Source organism: Astatotilapia calliptera, chromosome 13 (assembly GCF_900246225.1).
Source record: "Astatotilapia calliptera chromosome 13, fAstCal1.2, whole genome shotgun sequence".
NCBI lineage: Eukaryota > Metazoa > Chordata > Actinopteri > Cichliformes > Cichlidae > Astatotilapia > Astatotilapia calliptera.
The window spans coordinates 14066095-14088916 of record NC_039314.1 but is presented as its reverse complement, the minus strand read 5'-3'; the positions used below and the strand labels follow the sequence as shown (position 1 = coordinate 14088916).

Genomic DNA, 22822 nt, shown 5'->3' with positions numbered 1-22822 from the left:
ACCGACATGTACATAATGTTTTGCGGTTACCAAAGGCCATTAACCCGACTGGATAAATATTGGAAAATGTTCATTTACAGTAGCTTGTAATATAATAATTTATTCTGTATAATCTTGCTTGACTCTTCATTGACTTGCCATAACTGCAATGTTAGAATCATGTTAATAACTAATTAACCAGTTATTTTTATACTTCCTTAAGCGACTTTTAATCACTTAACTGTTTCCATGTATTTTTCAGTTTGTAAATGTGGTTACTTTCAGATGTTGCTAGACTTTTTGGTTGCATTCATCATAACCTCATAACTTTTTTAAAGCTTCTATAGACCAATCCTTATTTAATAACGAAGATAACTGTACATTGCAGGGCAGAGCACATTTACCCTGGAAAGAGTGAGGTACTCACAGGTTTTTGATGTCTGTAGCTCCCCTGAAAGCTTTTCTGGGAATGGACTGGATGTAGTTCTCGCTCAGATCTCTGCGGACACAATAAGAAGGCATCGGTTAGAGACAATCCATCCTCGATTATCGCTTTGGTTTGGTCTTTTTTTACTTTGAGAGGATGTGTGTCCAATATAACTCAATTTCGGAAGCAATGTTACCATGTTCCAGCAATTTCCTCTGTGAACCTTTCACTTCTAGTGTTTAAGCATGCTTTGCTAGCAGCAGGAATCAAACTCTATTCAGTGTAGCTCTTTCTTTTAACACACTCAATGGTGCAGAACAGGAACGCTATGGGCATTTTTTTCCCTTCTGCCAACACCCTTAGGTCTGATACTGCATGGCCAACTCATTCATAATGAAGATGTTATTTTTTTTGTTGTTGGCTGTATTATTCAATGTTCACTCAGGCTATAATTTGTTCACTGTGCCCTGACCATGCACTGGTGTGAGGCACCAGTTCACAGACAGTTGGGCAGACAGACAGCTGGGCAGCGACCAATGAGATGTTGGTGGTGTTCCCGCAGTAGCACAAAGAGCATTATTTTCCCATATAATATTTGGTGTGTGTGTGAGTGTGTGTGTGTGATAATCGACCCGAACAGAGAGAAAAGCAGTATTTGAAGCACAAGACCTATTTTAATTGTCACAGTATTTTGCCTATTGTTTAAATTGTGAGCTAACCTGACTCAGAAAGCATGTAACCATCTTCTGTACATACTCTACTCAGGGAAACTCTTGGCTGATACCAGAGAGGCTCCTGCCTCATGCAAGGAAGGCTCCCACAGCCCGGACAGATGTAAACAGAGCACTTATGGTCACCCACAGAAGGGCTAAGGCACAACACCAGAATCAGACTTTGATGACTCCTGCTTAGTTAATGTTCATGCGCACCACAGCATGCAATCCTCTGATGCACACAACAAATATCCACGCTAAAACCCCCATGGGGTAATGCTAAAATGAGTTCCCAAGACACACAGTCTCACATAGTGTCCCCACTGGGTGATGCTTTCCAGAATGTTCCCGGGAATGAATATCGCACAGACATTGTTTCGGCAGGATACAAAAGAGGGGAGTAAAACGCATTACAGCGGTTGTGTTGCTCAATCCATCTAATGAATGGGTGGTTGTTTCTTTACGGTACAGCAAAAATTAAAAGAGTACTATGCAGGCCACTGCAAATACACCACAATTAAAATGGAATTTGTGTGTTTGATTCCATGGCATAAAATATTGAGGTCAGATTGAATTGTGGCAGTCTACTCTGACTTGTAGGGTCTTGCCCCGTGTTTACAGTCTTGTTCCATTAAAAGACGGCATTACAATGATGTTGCATGGGAATGACCGTGTTAGGGGCACTTTTATTTAGCGGATAAGGGAACAAGTAAGCAGCCCTTTATATGGCTGCTATTCTGAACACACAAAAACCTGACGAGCACGTACAGATGTGCAAATGAAACACACACGTCGCTGGCTCGCGTTCAGACAGAACATAAATATTCCATCTAGTGGCACATTCTAATTTTATCCTGTGAGGTTTCTGAGTTACATTTTCTCGGAAGATCTGCATAACATCTGCTTTCATTGAGATATAGGGCATCACAGTTAGCAGGCAATTTAGGCAATTACACAACAATAATCTAGCTATTCTGTCAGTCTGCCATATTTTGCAGGATCATATCCCAAACACCAAACCGGCTTCGTGTCTCCTAACTAGCAAACATGAGAGCCAGAACGGTTGTGCTCCCTCCAGCTCCTTTGTTGTTCTCTTGGCAAAACAGCATGAGTGAAGAAATGAAAGCTGAGTCAGTCTGGCACCCGGGCTGAATTGGTGCCGCTTATCAAAGGAGGTCTACCTGGACCTGAACTCTAATTACTAATTAGTCCCCTCACCTTCTCTTCACCTTTCTACAACAAAAGAAAACCACCAACACACAAAAGATGTCTCTTTTGTGATCTTCTGCATACATTTGGTTAATGACTTCTTGCCCCTGGACATATGAGGATATCTTTTCTCTGTGTGGTGGTTGTATGTGTGTGTTCACTCCCAGGCTCCAATGGGAAATTTCAACAAATTGCTGTGCTCAGGCGGCATTAAATGCCGGAGGCAGTAGGTGCTGGGAGAGGAAGAAAGACATAAATATGGGGACAGGCATGAGAAAAGGATGGAAAGCTCTGATGATATGAGGACAATCCCATTTTTGTAAGTAGTAAAATGATAGCTCTAGGGTGAACTCGTCAATCCTGCTAGCATGCTAAAACACAATTGGTTAGAGTGATCTATAGACTACCAATTATGGTGCTGTTTGACTGGATTTGGTGCTGAGGTCGTGGGAGGTCACTTAAAAAATATAAGTCTATTCTGGGACAATGTGCACCCCCCCCTCAAAAAAACCCATGACAACTATAAATGATGCTATCTATAGTGCCAGAAAATCTCATTTACTTATACTGCTTTTGTCCCTTTGCATGTTTCTTTCTCTCCCTTTGTCACATCAAACACAATAATCACAGTGGTCATGGTTTGGAGTCTGAAGTCTTCTGTATTCTATAAGGATTTATCGACGGGTTAAACTCCTACAGGAGCCAGAACAATATTAAATTTAGCAACTCGACATTTCTGCATTTACACATTCCTAAAATGGCAAACAGGACATTTCTGTGGGAGACCATACTGTATTTTACATAGTCTGTGGTTGCCCCTCACTGGTATTTTCTAAGCTTGGCTCCAACTGTGTTGCTGCTGAGAACTTTGACATCTCTGATTAGTTGATTTCAGTCGAGCTGATTTCAGGGAAGCACTGATCCATTCAAAAACAGACATGATTATATGACAACAGTCACCACAAATAGAGATAATGGTCACCATGGTGTTTGACACAAAATCTAGCGACAGTAAATCTAATGTTAAAGCCTTTTAGCAAATACCACGACAGTGCATCACTTGTGCAGCAGCCCAGAGATAGTTCAGAAATCATCTTGGCAAAGGAACCACTTCCATCTTCTTTGTGCCTTGTTTCTTCATGAAATCATCTTGGATTTGAGTGTCTGGCCAGCGCATATGTTTTAAAATGTGTGTACTGCATCAGACTTATCTAACCTCAGAGTCAGATAGTGGATTGCAGGAGCAGATAAAGTCAGGAGACGAAGGAGAAGCGGTTATAACCTCCGGGCTTCATGACACTCGCAGAGCTCTGTTCGGGGTAGAAGAAACCACCAGAGCTTTGCAGCAGTCGCCACTGCCCAGACTCCTTCCATGCACTCATTACAATGCGTTGAAGAATATCCCGAGGCAGTCCCTCAGCCTCTACTCCAAGGCTGAGGGACTTGCTGCAATAATGTTAGACCTACAACTTTTTCTTTCCTTATTTCCTGCACGCAGCATGCCTTTTTTTCATCATAGGTGTGCGATCCAACGCTTGAGTGAACAAGAGTGAGTGTTCAAAAGAGCCAAGACCTGGTATACATTTACCTTAATGCACTACATACCATGCAAGTGGGCAGTTAGTTCATTAATGTACCCCTGGCTCTTTCTGGGTGACGTTGCTCACAGTTCATTCCCATTGTTGCCGTAATGATGCGGTAACACACATGTTTTCAGGTGTGTCTTCGCTGTTTGAACTACAGTCTCTAATATACTGCGGTCAAGCTTTTTAAGGTTTCACTTATTCAGGACCTCAAACAATCTTATTGTTTAATCAGTGTAAATTGCTCTGATAATAAACGTAGCTACTGATATGCTGGTTTACAAGAATCCCCGCAGAGTCTATATCTGAAATAATTAGCTATGTTATCAGACATAGCTCAAGGCGCCTGGTCTGAAGATTAGCTCCACGCTGAAGGTAATGTCTGGTTCCTGTCTGATTCACATCATTAACCTCTGATCTCTATCTCAGTACACTACACTAACACTGTACATACCTTCATGATACACATACCTACTATGGTTTCATGTTAATATACGGATCAAAACGCCAGCGTAAAGACACGCTGTGACCCTTTTAATTCTTTAATCATTGTTTGTGACGGCAAAATGAATATCTAGGGATGCTGAAGCAGTTCAGCCACTTAATTAAAAACAAAGTATAACGTTTCAGGCATTTCAGCTTTTGCATTTAAATTTTTTGACTAAAACTCAAGGAAGCTACATGTTCACATGGTAGCAACTTGATGATCACAAGGTAGTCGGATTTATTTCATCTATTTTGCTCTATATGGGATCATGAAAGCTTCTTTGAGCTGATCCCTTGTCATGTTTGATTTGGCAGAGTTTTACACTGGATGCTCTTGCTGACACAACCCAAAAGGGAATTAGTGTCTCTGTCTGGAATGGAAGCAGAAACCTTTTGCTTGCTAAGCCAGTGCGTTAACCACTACACTACGGAGGCACCGCCCTGTAGGGGACCATAATTACCCAAATGAACATTATGCTGTATTAAAGGTAGCTTTTTAAACCAATAACTCACCAAGAGAGTGTTGCACTAAATCAATTGCGAAGTAGTGTTATATCTCATAAACTTCTATTAAGTTGAGCCTCTTTCAGAAATCCCTGAAGTTTCCCTCTTATGATCATGAGGAAGAAAGCAAGTTTAAGGCACATCTGCATTGGCTTCACTTTTAAGGCAGTCCAGCTTTTATACACATTTCGTGGCTGACACCTGCAAAGCTTCAGGATATTTGGTGTGGGCGTAATTTATATCTCGTAATGACCTTTATACACATAGACATATTTGCACATGAGCTTACATGTGAAAACAAATAACTGCCTCTGTCATACACGAAAGATTTCTTAGTTTCCGACTTTGTGCCTCCACATTTGGCTGTCAAAAGCTTTGATACCTGGGAGGATAAATCCTATTTATGATATGTTAGTTTTAAAGCTTTTCCTTAGGAGAAATTTCAACTGCCTTTTAAGAAGATGTGTGCACTCTGTCGACTTCATTGATGCCTTCTACAGCTGCTGGACACTATTAACACTTTACTTTTCTGTATACTTTTTCTTAAACATTCTCAAGGTGAACTCAGGTTGTTTTTGAAAGAGATATTCTCAAAAATATGCAATGAAATAAATACATCTTATTTGTTTGTTTGCTTTTCACTGCTGCATAACTTGGGGAAAACCAGCTATTTTCGAAACGCTGTCACATGTATGAAAGTGTGGGTAAATGTAGACCACTTCCCATCAAGAGATGAGATTTGTTTGGGTGATAGCTCTTTTAAATTTCAAAAGCAAAGAAAATCACTTAAATGCACTGGATAGAAATCTTTTTTTTCACAGGGCAGCAACTCAGTAATGCAGAAAGGGATGAAGATTTCCTGTTGCTGCTTCACAGCCGTTCACCCTTATTTCATCACTCTCTCTTCAGTCCACCGCTTCCTGCATTGTTCTTTTACAAAGAGTTATACAGTCAAGCTACGAAAACATTTCAACCTATTTTAAAAATATCACAGTCAATGAAAAGAAGCTCCTGATCCATTTATTACTAATTAAATTTTATGGCGATTATAAATAGAGTATCTCTCTAAAAGACTTCCCTCTATGGTCCCTGTGTAAGTGCATTTATTTTAGGCCGGGTGTTTGTTTTCTCAAGAGCTCGACTAGATTACATGATAAGAAAATGTTTACCCTTGCCAAATGCTCTTAATTTTATTCTACCATTTAAAGAGGGAGAAAAAGACAGAAAGACAGAGGGGGAATGTGTCTGATTACTTACTCATTAAGAGAGTTAATGAGGTGTGTGAGAGCTGTTAAAAGAATGGCAGTGTGCTGCCACTAAATGCTAACTACTTTCTTCCTCCCTGCATGGTAAAAACCCACAAGTAGACACACATATAAACAGCCACATAAACAAACTGTGGGCCTTCAAAAAGAAGTCATTGCACGTGGAAATGTACCAACAAATGAGTCAAGATACAACTGCAAATAGAGAGCAATGCTTTCAGATAGAGAAACTAAGCCAAACATACACAAACTGTTTATGTCTACATATCATTTATTCCTCTGTCAAGGGCATAATTACCTAAATGTTTATTAGCAATCAAAGTGAAGGCCTGGGATTCAAAAAGGAAATTTTGCAGGTGACTTTAATGTCGATACTCTTTTTTTGGACCAGAGACTTAACCTGGTAAAATCCCAGGAACAACACAAGGAAGTGGCAGGCAAGCCACAAAAGGTGACTATGATTTTAAAAAGTTTAATTAAAAGAAAAAGAACCTTGAAGTTTGAAAGGGTTACATTTTGACAGTTATCAGCACTCAGAGGCCATAACACACAAAAATAAAGCAAAATATAAGAAAGGTAAGTCTGAAGAGTCATGAGTCTATTTTGAGCTTAACAAACATGCCTTGTGTGTTGAAGACATAAACAAAAACTTTAATGTGCTGACACGCTTTGTGTACTGTATGTGTAGACAGGCCTTTGGTTGAGCTGAAAGAGAACAAAAATGAGTGAAGGTGTATGTGTGTGGGGGGATAACATAAAGACAATGAGGTGAGAAAGCACATAGATCGAGTCTGCAAGGCCTTTGGACCCTCGCCAAAAACACAGGCATGAACATGTGAATTTGTGTGGCCCGGAGAGAGTGACTGAGAGTGACTGAGTGTTCCTGTGTGCGGCCAAGACTGTCTCTGCCTTCCTTCTCACCCTCACGCCCTCCCCCAATCCTGCTCTCTCCACACCTTCACGTCTTGCTTCCCTTCCGGCTAAAATAAATGATAAACATGCCTCTTAGCCGTGCCTCCCTTCACTTTCTCCCTGCTGTCTGACCTCAGTGTTTCGTGCCTCCGCAAAGGAGTAAGTGCAATCTGGACGAGCGAGCCAGACACCACCACTATCATCATCATCGTGATTACCATTATCATCTGCAGGTCAAAACACCGTCTTAACGTCTTAAAATCTTTCATTCATGCTCACACAAATTATCATGCACACGCGCACAGATGTGGTACACTAGCATGCTCGGTGTGTAAGGTGCCTCTCTCATCCCTTTGTGGTGGAGAAAGGAGGAGAGAGCTTAGTGGGAGGAGGACTGGTAAGCAGCGACGGAAAAATCGCTTCTTTTACAAAGAGAAGAATAACGAGGCTGCTTTAGGAATACTCTTACACAAAAACCCAAGAGAGAAAGTCTTGCTTCCCTACTCTTTTTCTCTCTTCTTGGACTAAATATAGGCCATACAAAGAATCACAATGAAAAACAAATACTGGACTAATACTGAATGCAGCACATTTCAGTGGCATCTGTTTGTCTTTGTTGTCTTTGTTTTACTTTGAAAGCTAATGTCAACTAAAACTAGTACAAACAGGCAGGGAAAATAATTGATTGGAGCTACGTATCACTTCCCCCTTTCCTCCGCAGTGTCACTTTCTCTATTTATTTATATGGACTGCAGGAAATATGTCATTGAGCAGCATTATCTCATTTCCAGCAGGCCAGTTGGACTGTCATAGCAGCCTTCTTGTTTATAACTTTAACCCTCTAAAGTCTTGCACTTCTGCACATGCTGAAAGAGGGGAAAGGGAGGCCATTGTGGACGCATCTGGGGAGAGTTTATGATTTATTCTGATGCTGAAAAATAGAGCTAGCCTAACACGCTCTGTCTCTCTCCTTCCCCTCACTCTCACAACACACACACATAGACACACTTCCTCAAACTGTCTCTTTTCGATGGGACCTAAAGGGGATTTCATGGATGGACTCCGCTCTAATCATCTGCAGCTCACCAACCAATGAGAAACACACAGCGCTCCCAGACTGGAAAACTCAACAACCACCAAGAGAAAACACAATGTCAGTGGAACTTATCAAGTCCACATGATGGCTGACACACACACACTGAGACTCAAGACAGAGCTAGTTTAACTGTTATCCACATCTCTTCTTTCACTGTAAATGATTCATGATGTCTGTGTGTATTTGCAGGCTTAAAAGTCCCATATGACCGCACACATGTGGCTGCGTGCTCTGCTGCCACCCATGAAGCAAGTTAAAGGGTTTCTATAGCAAGAACGAGGGAGAAAATCTATACTTGGTCAGAGCTCTAGATTCACCCTAATTTCCCCCTACCATTATGTCTGCTTGAGTTTCTGAGTGTGTCCAAGCCTTTCATTGGCAGTCAGGCTGAATGATGGAGCAGGGCTGAGCAGCATCGATCATGACAAACGCTTACAGGCACTATCAACAGACAGCGGGGTGTACGATAGCGATGCTTTGCACAGGGGCACAGCCAAGCCCTGTCTCCATCCATCATGCTGTCTACCTGCTGGAGAACAATGTGAGAAGAAAAGAGGAAAAGCCAGGAGGGTGAGGTAGAACCACCTCTCAACAGGTCCATTATCACTCCTATTACCTATCTGTGCATTAGCCAGCGGGCTCGCTCCAAGCCAGAAATAATCATCTCCATCTCTCAGAATAGCCTGGAAATCATTTTACTAGATTGGACTAATGTTTTACACAGAGCCAGGGTGGGAGAAAAAGGGAAGGAGACAGCCATTTAGAAAAACAACAAAGTCAATCCGGTTGGCCGGTCTCACTCTCCCTTTATCACACACACACAAGCCTGTGCGCGCACACATACTGTGTGGTCTTGCTAAACTAGTTAAAGATGCCTCTTTGTGGATGGCTGGCTACCTAGAAAGTGGAAAACTGATCCCGAAGATCGGATGACAGCTTTTCCTGGAAACGCTGGTCTGAGGTCAGTGTTATTGAGCCACTGTGATGACAGATCCACCGCACCTAACCACAGGCAGCTGATACCAGATCAGAGGACTGTCACAAAGATACACATTCAGGAGCTATTTCAATCAACACAAAAACAGCAAGCTTCGAGAGGTCTAATTGACTCCATGCAAAGACGATAACATTTTCGGAAGACTGAGAATAGAAAAAAAAAGCATGAACCAGAGGAGAGTAGATTTGATGAATGCTGACCAAACTGAACCCCTGCATAAATCACCTCCTCGTTTCCTCTGGATTTTTCTAAAGAACTTGTATACACCCTCGTCTATTCTCTAGAGTGACTGAAATCGAGAGTGAGATCTCCCAGTCATTACTTTAAGCATTTACAGTTGCCATCACACATGGAAAGTATCGCAAAAGGAGACGAGAGGACTAAGCCAGAGGGAAGGTGAGCAGAGTAGCTACCTTTACGTTGTGCTTGTTCTCCCTCCAAATCCCTCTGAAAGCTCAACTTAAAAACAGCCCAAAGGTACATGCCTAGATATACAAAGTCAAGGACGCAGAGTCTAAACAGACTTCATTAAAATGGAAACCTGCACGCTGTACATTTAACCCATCTCGCTACTTAATGGCTACACAGTTACTTCTCTAAACTTTTAATCATTTTAAATATATTTGTATTACTTATTTAAATGGTTACATTTCGCAGGTGTGCACTGACTTAAATATAACCCATGCCGTTAAATACACATTATGATGTTGAGGGGAACAACAGGCACTGAGTGGGAGGCGGTTGTTCCATAACACAGAGGAGAGGAGAAGTGATGGAACAATAAAGACTGCAGACTCTGGCTCACCGTGATGTATGAGACAGGTGCATTGTGGCTGACATCAAGTCAACAGTTCTCCCTGGGCATGCTGTATATCACCTTATCTTTAAGAGGACACACTCACATGCACACAAACACACACTCCAAGGCATACACATGTACGGTGCTTTGACTTCCATACACAAAATATCCTAAGGCAGCAAGAGAGCAATGTAATCAGCAGTAAGTCAGGGGTCTCATCCTGATGTTTCTGCACCGAGTAATCCACAAAGCACACAACATAGGCACTCGGGGTTTGCCAAAGGCAAGATCACCAAGTGTACACAACACATTTTCACAAATTTAAGGTGGAATCAGAGTCGTGCATGGTAATATTCATGGTAATAAGTTCGTCCAGTGTAGAGTTGTTGTTAGAATTCTTGGTTACAGGCGTTCTAATGTCCTAACATCAGGCTTGCATCTTGATAATGATGACTTCATTCAGAGATGCCCACGATAAAGGTTTTCTTACTAAAGTATAGTTCTTACTACTGAAAGATGTTTGCCAATAAAAAGGAAAAACTGAGGATTTCTTTTATTTAATGTTTCCACAGTCATCAGTCTCTAGCAGCATCAGAAATTTGGATGAGAAAAATAAAAAGCTCTCAGTGCAGCAGCCATGGTTTGTTACATATCTGAGGAGTAAAATGGGTATGGCAAGGCCTACTCAAGACAATCTATAGGCCCACTCTGTGTGTAGACATCGTTTCTGTTTGCTTTTCTGACTAGAAAAAACCCAGAAACAAAACTTTTCAAACATCTAGAGGCAAAAGCATACACTTATTCTCCTAATTTACCCTAACGATGAAGTAATACAGCACAGATGCCCAGAATAAGTACACTGGATACATATAACACAATAACACCTGGGTGAGTTTCAGGTCAGAGCTACTCAGGGACTTTCCATCTCCTTCTGCTCAGACTGCACTGCCTGTCCCAGATATCTTATTACATAAGTAAAAAGCTAAAGGTTAACCACTGGTCAGCTAGCACTGTTTCTGTGTATGTGTGTGTGTATGAAGAGATCTGAGGAGGCGATATTTCCATTCTATGACACACGTGTGTGTGTGTGTGTGTGTGTGTGTAGGTGAAGGTGTGTGTGTGTGTGTGTGTGTGTGTGTGTGTGTGTGTGTGTGTGTGTGTGTGTGTGTGTGTGTCAGGGGTCAGCAGAGGTATTCATAGAGGTATGAATAAATAACTGCAGGTTCTCTGAGACTATGGAAATCTTTCATGAATATAACATGAGGCAGTCAGGACCCCAAATGGCTGTAGTCACAAATCAGCAATGCACACACACAGATGCACAAAGTCTATCAAACTAAATGTAAAATATATGTGATGTTGTTTTTTCTTTCTCTTTTGATTCAGCTTTCAACTTCACAGCTTCTACTGTGTCTTTTGAATTATACTGATCCTTGAGGTGATTTTGTTCAATTAACAGTTTGTTTTGATGTCCGTTTGAATTCATGCTGACCTTTTTTTTCTTGGGCTCATAAGGGGTTTTGCAAACACCCTTTGGAAAGCTGGGATTAAAACTGCAGTCAGAGTGCCTCAAAGCCTCTGGGCTTTCATTTTCATTTCTATCAGTGTTCTTCATTAACTTCACCGCATAAAGAAAGTCATTCCACAAGAGCTAACGGCCCAATACTTTGCAGATTCAATGTTGCTCAGGCAGCAACTCAAAACCCACATCTGGTGAGTGTGTTTGTAATCCTTGTGTTGGGATGGGTTCGCAGTCCAAACTAAAGGTGCGAGGCCAGAAACCGCAGAGGTGCTGGTTGCTAGGAGACAAAAAGGTACCCAGCTGGAATTGTGACTAAGCCTTGAGAGTAGTGTGTGTGTGTGTGTGTGTGTGTGTGTGTGTGTGTGTGTGTGTGTGTGTGTGTGTGTGTGTGTGTGTGTGTGTGTTCTGCTTGTAAGAGCATGGCTGGGGATGGCAGTGGAAGGGGCGGACAATGCAAATGGTCCCAGCTGTGCTGCAGTGGGTGGGAGTCGTCCTGAGAGAAAGAGCTAAACAATGGACATCACAGACTCCTCTGGATGTTTACCCTGTCTTCCACACTCCTTCAGAATACCCTCATCCTCCCACACTGACAGCCCACATACAGCGTAGACAACTGAGTGAGTGAGTGAAGCAAACTTTGCAACCAGACAGTGACAGACAAAGACAACAATTCGAGCTTGTGAATAGGATCATTTACTATGAATTGTTCGACATGTTTTCAAAAGAATTATGGCACATGTTAATGTGAATCGTTTCGGTGGATCTAAAGTTATTCCAAGTGAGGTTTTTAGATTGACCAGAGCACCACCGTAACTGAAAAACACATCGCTCTTGCTGTCTGACAGCCTACCTGCCTCTTTTATTCATTTGGTATGTGATATTCCCTGCTTGGATTTCTTAAAATATTTTCGAACCATCGCATATGGCCTTGAGGTGTGTTCATTAATGAGTGACCGGCCTGGAGCTGCAGATGTGATCTGCAATGCTCAGGAGATAAAGATGAGGCCAGACTCTGCTTTCAGGATTAATGAACCTTTGCAGAGGTGCAGCTGTAGGCATGGGCTATTACCACAGGGGCCAAACGTGCACTCCAGCACGCAGACATACTCACAAAATATATCTCCAAAATGAAAAAAAAAACCCCAAAAAAACAAACAAAAAACCCCACAATAATTTTTCCTTTTTCTTACAGTGTCAAACACAATGGAGGCTAAAGCACATCCGTCATCAACCCCAAACATTAGCATAAAGACTGATTACTCCCCAGGGCTGAGAGTCATCTGCTGAAGTAATGAAGGCATGCCAGTACAGTTAGCAAGCTGTCACTAGCCAGATGAGGCCAATACCTTCAGATAAATTACTGAAACAATGACAGTGATGATGGATAAGTGGGAATACAGTGGCGTTTTGTTCCATATGTGTGAGTACTGAATCAAGTCCATTTGCTCTAGCTGAACTAACATGCCACTGTGCTTGCTTGTGTAATCATGTCTTTGGCAGCCTGTGTTTTTGTGTGTTCTTGAAAGCAACTTCGGGATCATTTTATTGCCATAAGTTCTGCATGGATGCCGATACATAGCCCGGGGCTGAGAGCATGAATACTTGTGGCTGTGTGTTTGTGTGTGTGTGGGTGTGTGTGTGTGTGTGTGTGTTAAAGAGACTGTTAGCCCCCGAGGACGCTGTGTGTTACAAAGCCAGCCTGGCACTCACTAAAGGACCAACTGCCAGAGCAGGGGGCATGAAATTAAAACTCACCACCCAGGAAAGAAAGAGGGAGAAAAAAATCAGAGGGAGGAAGTCGAGGATGAGGAGGAGGAGTAGGTGGCAGAGGACAAACAAAGGATAATTAAGATGCAGGCCAGGAGACAATAGGCTGGCAATATAATATCGCCCAGGTCAAAGAGGGAACAAAAGAAATTTGCAACAGCAGAGTGGAAATGTGCTCTGCATTAATGATGTCTGCTGCAATCCTTCGACGCGATATATGTGACACAGGAAAAAATAATGATGTGACTGAAAGAAAATCACGCAACTATCGAGAAAACCACAAGAAAGACCACAAACTGTTTGGAGGAAAATTGACGCTGACCCTTTAGAACTTGAAAACCACATATCACGTGTTCACTTACCTTTATTTCTGCCAGACATACATTTGGTTTGTGTTTCTTGAGATGGCAATAGATCATCACACACATGTATACTCTGCTTCTATGTAGGCGCCCATGCCATTTTCACCTCTGACCTCTAAAAAGAACTAGAGGCCCAGAGAGTCTGTGATGAATATGCCAGACACAGGGAATGTGTGCATAAGTGTCTGTAAGAACATATTTGTATGCTTGCCCTGACTTTTGCTTTTTATTTTCTTTGGTTTGTTTGACTGCTTTCATTGCAAACTGTCCTGCCAGCTACCCAGCACAAAGGTACAGAGGTGATTACTGAAAAAATAATATGTTGCACACATAAAACTGTTGAAATCACACACACAAAAAGTTGGGAACATCCAAGCGGATGTCGTTATCCCGCAGCTCCTATCTCACCCTAGCAATGACCTTTTAGCCCAGCTCTATGAGTCAGGCTGGGAGGGCCCTGAGCGTGACCAATCCATTAGACTTCTCTGACAAGGATGAGGATGACATCTTGAACCCGTAGAGGCAGGGGAGGGAAAACGATGACGGACAGGAGAAGGAGGAATACTAAAAAGCTGGGAAATAATAGCCTGTGAGGGGAAGATGTCCCCAAAATCTGAGCAGTCGATGAATCACTCACTCAAAGTCTTTGTCTGACTTGTTTTAAGGGATTAACTATTTCTAAGCTGGCTGTATCAGCTTTCAGTGATTGTATTTACAGAACAAAGTGCCTGGGAAAGCATATAAGCATGTTTGAGTGAAACACAGAAAAAACCCCAAAAAGAATGGAGACAATTTCATGATGAAAAACAACACTTTTAGTTCTGTCTTGGTTATTAGTGCAGAGAAGTTTACTTGAAGGTTAAGTTTGATACCCACAACAAATTCTAAATGACAACTCTACTAGATTCTTATGTTGAATTTTTGGATATTTGTGTTATTGTAAGCAATGAGCAATTTTGAAAAACATGCACATTTCACTATTTTTCACTATATTTGCAATTGTGCTTTGCTAAACTTCTGCAAAATTGATAATAACAGCAAAGATGCCCCACTCTAAGCTGAAATGAGAGACCTTAGGAGGACAGAGCAGCGTTAGGGGAGGGGCTGGGGGGAGGGAGCTGGAGAGATGGAGGGAAGAAGGACGATGGGACTTTAAGGATGAGCAAATGAGGGTGAAAACCCTGTCTGGAATGCCTTTGTCTGCACGGGCTAATATTTGTTCTTGGATTTTGCCTTTTCCCCTTCTCTTACTTGCTGTTGACAGAAATGAATGAAAAGGCAGATAGCCAGGAGGTTACCAAGTAGCGAGACTTTTGCTCTTGCATGTGTGTGTGTATACATATGTGTGAGTAGCCAGCAGGTTCCCAAGCAGCAGGTGGTGAGCAGAGGCAGAAAGAACTGAGTTAAAGAATCTTGTCTGCTGCTCAAAGGTTGCCGTACTCTCATATGGAAGCACAAACACATGGCATACACGTACCAAAAAACATGTGCTTATGTGTGAGGGAAGACAGGAGAAAAAAAAAAGATAGAGAGATAGACACTTTTTACACATAGTGCCAAGATCCTCACCACCTCCTTGCCCTCCCTCCACTCTTCTCCCCTCCTGGGAAGCCAGGGGCTTGAGGCTCCCCGGGTGTCTGCCTGAAGGCCATTCTCACAGCGGGCCAGTCACTGCACCGACACTTTGATGTCTTTGTATGAGGCTTCGTGCCTCATGTCCACGCTTATTAACTTCGTCAATGACAGATCAATGTGAAGCTGCAGTACGCTGCGCTGCCTCAAAATTACAGCCTATTTACCATTCGGAGTCTAGACTGGCCTTGGCATCGCTCTGAATAAACACATAATACACCAACGAAAGGAGAGAAGGCTCTCTCGTGATAGCGCTCATTTAACAAGAGCAGCAAGGAGGATATAGCTCCATTTAACTCCAGCGTTCCGACTTCCTATGGGGTTTAGTGCTCACAGACTGCAGTCACATGTCTTTACATCCTGCAGGTCTCTAATTAATGATGAGGAGATTACTGCTCTTGTATGTTTTAGCACTCTAATGTCAGTCAGACAAATGCAGCCGACCAGAGAGCTAGATCCGTGAGAGCAGTTCAGGCTCGTCTATAACAGCACAACCCACACTGTCAAGATTTAGCACTTTGAAACCACTTCTTTGGTATCACCTCTCTCTTGTGTGTTTAGTTTTATCTTTCACTGAGCTTATTTTTAGTGTTTTGGGGGACTTTTTTATGGCCTGCTAGTTTAAGTGGTATATAAAAGCTGAGGTAGTTAAACTTTTTGATGTATGAATGATATCTCTCTCTCTCTCTCTCTTTTTTTTAACTGATGATTTTATCAGGGGTTGTTTTGGGGGGGGTTTCGGGTGATCAGCGGGGTATCGTACTTAGTCGGCTGCTGCCAGGACAGTTTGACTCAATAGTTGTACAGCGAAACTTTTAAATAGCACCACAATGTGGTGCCTATTTCCTTCTGGTTGTGTCGAGCCAAAATAAAGAGCTGTAACATAGACACAGAGATTTGCATCAGTCTCACTTCCTATGACTGGAAAATTTCAGAACTTACAAGCCCACGCTAGGTAGGCTAGTCACTATATGCTAAAGCATATGTTTCTCTACCTGCTTGTTCATTTAAAGACTGTTAGGTGTGCTTTATTGCTGGTATAAAACTGGGAGAAGACGCAAACCCATCCTCAGAAGTTTACAAGCTAATCTACTCCTAGTTTGGGTTTGGGACTGGGAGTCAGTAAGGTATCCAGTGTAAAAATCTTTACATGCGCCACACATGTAATGCCCCCCACACACACATATCCGAATAAACATGCGCACAAACACACACACAGCCTCAAACACACAAACATATGCAGCCAGAGAGATCATCTGTACTCTAAATATTTAAAAAGCCCATTCCTTTGTCTGTAATTAAAACCACTGCAGCATTCCAGAGCTGTATCCCCTACCATCAACACATCTCTCTCCCTCCATCTCATTCTAGTCTGTTGTTCTCGTCTTCCTTCCTCCATTTTGACCTTTGCTTCAGTTGCTTAGAAATGGGAATGTATGAAAATCTCCCAAAAACAATAAAACCATGGGAATCATCTGTGCATCGACTGCCCTCTCCTTCACACCCACGAGCACTCCAACACCATCTCTCGTTTACACTCGCAGTTCATCTAGAAAAGCATCGGTTCATTTACTGCTGGGAGAAAGTTAAAGGTCAGGTTTTGTCTGGAAGGTAGGCAGCCGTCTCTCTTGAGAAGGTTGCTTTTCCTAAGAGAAGTAATGATATGTTAGGACATCCCGCAGAGCAAACACAGGAACTATGAGTCAGTGCCACACACTGTTTGGTTACAAAACTCAGGGCTTCTGTCGTGCCCCGGCCTGCAGAATACTGGGGGTAAATCCTCTCCCTGCCCCACCGCTTCCTCTCATCAGAATTTGCCCAAATCCTTCTTTTATCACCGTGTTTGCTTTGTTGAGCTCACTAATGCTCTCCAGTCCGTCTCATAAGGTAGGTGTTTATATGCATGTTTGTGTGTGTGTGTGTGTGTGTGTGTGTGTGTGTGTTTGCTTTGGCCTGCCCAGTAATGCTTCCCATCCCTTCACCCTCAACATGGAAGGAATTCAGAAAGTAATGCGATGAAGGCCTGAGAGCGGGAACACACACTTAGAGGCTCACAGGACAGACGTGTTCCTGGAGAGAGCAACAGTATATTGGTCCCTTCCAGTAGCCGAGCAGTATGTAGCATGAGATTGTGTATTTGTGTCTGTGTGGAGTTGTAAACAAGCACTTCTCATGAAGTGGAGATGGTCTAGGGAGAGCTGCTCTGATTTCAGACATAATTTATTTATTAGACCCCTGTGTGGGACGTACACACACAGTCACACATGCACACGAGGCGACAGAAAATCTGCAGTTTATTCCATCACGCACCAGCGATCAACCTCATTCCCTCACCCTTGTCTCTCCACCCCCCCTCCCTCAATCACTGCCTCCTTCCTTCTTTAAAATCGATGGAGTGTTTTGTCACCCAGTGCTGCGTTTCGTGCAATATTCATCTGAAGAAAAAAGCTCATCTCACACTCACTGAATTTTCATAAACCCTGCATGGCATTGATTGGTAAATGAAGGGCAACAGGCTTCACACACATGAATGTCTGGGTACGCAAACACACACACACACTCACTCACACACACAGACACACAACAACCCTATTATCCAAGCTTCAGATGAAGGCTTTGCTTCGTACCATTGGAATCTGACAGTGATTTATGGATAAGGGGAGTCACACTACACCCTGATACACACAGCAACACAAAGCAAGGTTACTGGCCCAAACATGGGCACAAAGAAAGGTCACCGCACTACCAACAAAGCCATACTGACAACAGTGCACGCTGTGGTTCGGGGTCAACACTACATCAATGCAGCCCATTGGATGAATTCAGCTGGCCGACTAAATAAATGCATTGGCTGCTTTCACTAACTTGTTTTGATGAATTTCATGAATATGAACCTTTCAGCTCCCTCACTTAATGATTCCTTAATGAGTCTTCCGGAAACTGTACGAGGCTTGGAAAAAGCACGAGCGACTCTCTCAATATCACAGTGATCCTAAGTTTATATGCCAGGTTCTGGAGTCATTTTCCGCTGCATTACCACTGTGGTTTAGTCGGAGCGGTGAACCCTGAGAGACCAGACACACCCTGCCTCGCAGTGCAGGTATGCCCTCTCCACTGCCAGGCTTTTTCTTTCGATTTTTTCTGCATGGACATGTGAGATCCTCTTTATACCTGCTATCAGTTACAGCTCAGGTGAAGACATTGCATTCCTTCTGACTCATTATGAGTGTCGAGAACACAATGCAGCGATTTAGCTAGTAATTTGCAACGATTTTAGCTTCATGGTTGGTTTTGGAACACACACATGCAGACGCAGCAGGAGAAAAACAGATTCCAGAGGGAATACTTTTTTTCTGCACAGCAACCACAGACCTTTTCTGCAGTGCATTGCAAAATCCATTCTGGGTGCTAGTTTGTCGCTACTCACATTCTTGCCAACAGACAGCTCTGATCCAATTTCATGCAAAAGCAAAAGATAAAGGGAATGCAAAAGACGAACAAAAAAAGGAAATGCTTGCCTGTAGCAAGTGCTAAAAGTTAAATAAAACACAGATGACTCACAGACATGGAACATGGAGAGTGAGTCATCCACAATGAAGCTAAATTTGAGAGCCAAACACTTGTTGATTGATGATCTAAATGCTTAGGATTTTCTAATGATATTTTCTAATGAATTCAAGAACAGGTTTGCCATTAGTTCCGAGGTCATACACGCTATAAAGATAAAAATGTAGAAAGCTGAATAATTTAAATAAGGGTTCATTTAAAAAAAAAAAAAGCACCTCCCTGATTTGCTCATTTCACCACTCGTGCTCTCGTGATGAGTCCTAAAGCTCCGGCAACAATAATATAGGTTTGCATGTGTGTGTGTTTAGTGGACCTTCGTGAAAGCCACTCCAGGGCTCTCCAAGGACAGCCGGCCACGGCTAGCTCAACGATTGAGGATCGACACTCAGGAGGCCGACTGACAAAAAGGCTCTCCCACTCCTTGTGTGTTTTACAGAATGGGAGAAACACATTGTTTAGAAGAGAGGGAAGACTGAGAGAGGGGGAAAGAGAGTGGAAGAGGGTGAGAGATGAAAGAGAGAGCAGGTTTGAGTGCCTGAAGCAGTACTGACAACTCAAAGACAGCGGCCTATTCAGCGCTACCTAATTGCAGTCGCCGTGGCTGCTTGTTTCCTTAATTTCCCTTTTAGAGCAATGCAGCAGCTCTTGTTTTACACATTAATTATGTTTTCTGGGATCCACTTGCTGCCCCTCCCCCTTGCTGTTGACGGACAGCTTGGTTGCCTCCTGGCCCAGCCTGGCTCTGAGCAGGGGAGTGGGTGATTGAATAGGCTAATAAATAGTGAAGGAGGGATTGGTCACACCCCACCCTATTGTATCTGCGCTGTCACGCCTGACCCTTAACCAAACACACCCACACACACAAACACACATGAACCCACACACAAACTTTGATGGCCAACAACGTGTGCATACGTAGTCGCGCACAGACGCACACACCTTCACGTCACCTCTGTCAGCCCTGACCCTATAACGAATACCCAGGCTCCCCCCTGTATCCAAGGTGACAAAATGAGGCCCCAGCTATTGCCTAGCAACCAGGGAACAATGAGCACCAAGGAGACGGAATGGCGTGAGCAAAGGGCAAGCTATTCTCCGGGGGCTGAGGGTGGGATTGAGGGATGGGAGCCAAGGTGGGGAGAGGAGGCGACTAGGGGTGATGGGAATGGTGTTAGGACACATCTTTAACCATGTCACAAAGAGGGTGCCTGCCTGGGAAACAAGGCAGTGCTTCTCTAACCCCACTGGACATCTTCCTTCAACTCTGCTCAACTCACTCTCACAACTATCTCTTACTTTTGTTGGTACGCAAACCTTTGCTCAATATTCACCCACAATATGAGGAGACACTGGGCCTAAAGCTAAAAAAATGAAACGGTGCATCACTGACTCTTGCGTTGATTTCAAACATTAAAAACATTTTTGTTATTTTACATGTGGTAACTTAGGACCAGCAGCATCCTCTGAGGCTAAAAATTAAAACCAAAAGTGAGACTGCACTTGAGAGTGTTTCCAAAAGACTAAACAGAACGGAAGAAACCACAGTGGATGACACCATTGCCGTTAAGTCCATTTTATATGTACAGTGTTTTTGAAGGACTGATAACAGTTAGACTCTAATAATAAATCTCAGAGTCCTTTAACTGACTGACATTCCAAAATTCTAACTTTACCCATGTAAATAAACCTTTTTATCAGTTCTCTGTGTTTTTCAGCCCTTTGAGCAGCGAGGGTGCTAGCACAGATGTGCTGCTGTTTTCCAGCTTTCTATATTCAGAAACATAGGTGAAGGTGAATAAAGGTGAGACTGCCGAGGGGGCAAATTGCAGCACAGGAACGCTCTGCCTATCCAGTCTCCATAGAAACTATTTAGAGCTATACTATAAAAAGCCAAAGGAATGAGAAAGATTTAAACCAATTCAGAAAGCAGGCCGCAAAGCTGTAATGATTTCACTGTGTAATTTATCGTATATCAGTGCTTGACTGGGTTTCTGCCGTTACCTCCAGCCAAAGTTTCAGGAAGTAAAATTTCTCCTGAAAGAGGTCTCTTTCAGTCATCGGATTGATATTTCAGTTTAATCAATCAACAAACCCAAAAGAAACACATTTTCAATGAAAGATATTTCAATTTACTGGATGAATGGTTAAAAAAGTCTTAAGTGAGCCATGCCAGCAATGACAGACGGGAAACAAATGGAGTAAAATGAGTGTTTAGGATGTGCAGAGGACTTTTGGCTGCCAGTTTGTTAGCTTGTTTATGTGAAAGCTCTTTGTTAACCTTCAATGATCCTCTCTCTTTTACAACATCTTTATGAAGTGGAACCAGGGCACAGCTCCTCTGCTCTCTCACAGTAACAATGTTTGATTCATACTAACTAAAAAAACGCTTCCTTTCTCTGTTTTTAAACCATTATAAATTGGATATTGGACCTGGAAACACTTTACTGTTTCCTGAAGGACAGAACAACATGCTACATATTAAATAAAGAAATAATAAAAACAATTATCAATTGCAACTTTAATACAGAGCAACTATGACTAGCTGAAGACAGGAAATAGGCTTAATCTACAAAAGAGAAGTAAGGCCATCCTATGGGCCTAATGAAGGTATCACAGGGAAGGAGTGGTAATGGCCTGTGGCTAGGCATTACGGATTAATAGAAACATAACTGCTCAGTCTCTTTCTCTCTCTCTGACACACACACAGACATACACACAATTGATTTTGAAAGGATTTAAAGGGCTGCACATTAAGGATTTAAGGACTTGTGATGTTGCGTCTGGGCAAAGTCAAATCAAAGAACTTCAGACTTCAGACTTATCCTTTTGTCACAATTTTGTTTCTCTAGACGTGAAATGTTGACACACTCAGAAATCAAGCAAGGAGCAGTAATAGAAAATGTTCCAGGATTTGTGTGTTTGCCACTGTCAGGCCTAAGCCTTTGTCCTGCATGAGGCATCTGAACATCTCTGGCCTGTAAATATCAGTAAAGGTCTCTCGAATAATGTATTGGACTACTGGAATACTGGAATGTTGTAACTTACACAGCCTTTCCTGGCTTGCTGCCTTCTTTGACAGTGGTGTGTTTATATCTGTGCCTGGCTTTGGACAGTCTTGACTCCGTGGGAACTGTTTGAATCTCCAGGTCTACACTTGGCTGGAGTTGATTCACTACTCTTTTACCCTACAAGCCACAATCCCGTGGAGGTAATATCCACTTCACTAACACCAGTACCAACAACACCCCCTCCAGTCATCGGCTTTATCCCTACATGAAAGCTGCAAGCTCATTACCACAACCTGGGGCTCATCAGGGCTCCCATTCCCGGGCCTTGTATAAGCCAGAGAAGATGGAGAAATGCAGCCAGGAGGGGAAATGGAAGAGAGAAAGAGATCTCTTATAGGGCTTGCCATCCAAGCAGCCAGGTGTTAAAGATACAGATAAGACTGTGGGAAGAAATAACAGGGGGGAGGAAATAAGGGGAAGAGGAAAGGAAAGCGATAAGGAAGTTAGGACATGGTAGATGACAGAGAGGAAGTTAGATACAGCAAAAGGGGCAGGGAGATGATTGAAGAAAAAGCTGACAGAGAAGGCGGCCTTCTGCTCCTATCTCTGTGCACCGTTTCATCCTCTGTAGGGCCCTGATGTCACTCAGCCCTCCTTCAGCAAAGTCCAGCTTTGAAGTGATAATGGGGCTTTTGGCTAATGCTCGACTGCAGGTGCCCTTAGTTCCCTCTCGCTCTCTGTCTCCCAGCACAGCCATATAGATGAGAAAAGATGAGAATCCTTTCAAAGTCTACAGATGAGGCCAATCTTTCTTCTCTGTGCCTTTTTTTCTTTCTCTCACATTATCTGCCAACCCCACTTACTCTATCCCCACACTATTTATTGCTTCCCAGGCACTGTCCGTCACTTTCAGGTCCTTCTATTGCCCTCTAACTCATTTTACCCCCTTTCAACTCACCGCATTCTCCATCTTTATGCTTGATTCAATTGCTGC

General features: G+C 42.8%; 1 protein-coding gene across 5 annotated transcripts in view; it reads right to left on the bottom strand.

The window, feature by feature from the left end:
• Positions 1 to 22822, bottom strand: part of slit1a (slit homolog 1a (Drosophila)) — an 84159-nt gene that overhangs the window by 36446 nt on the left and 24891 nt on the right. For all 5 annotated transcript variants that reach the window (XM_026189268.1, XM_026189270.1, XM_026189269.1 and 2 more), the window contains exon 5: positions 407 to 478. In XM_026189268.1, the coding sequence (XP_026045053.1) occupies positions 407 to 478 (72 nt within the window). The remainder of the gene's footprint in view (positions 1 to 406; positions 479 to 22822) is intronic.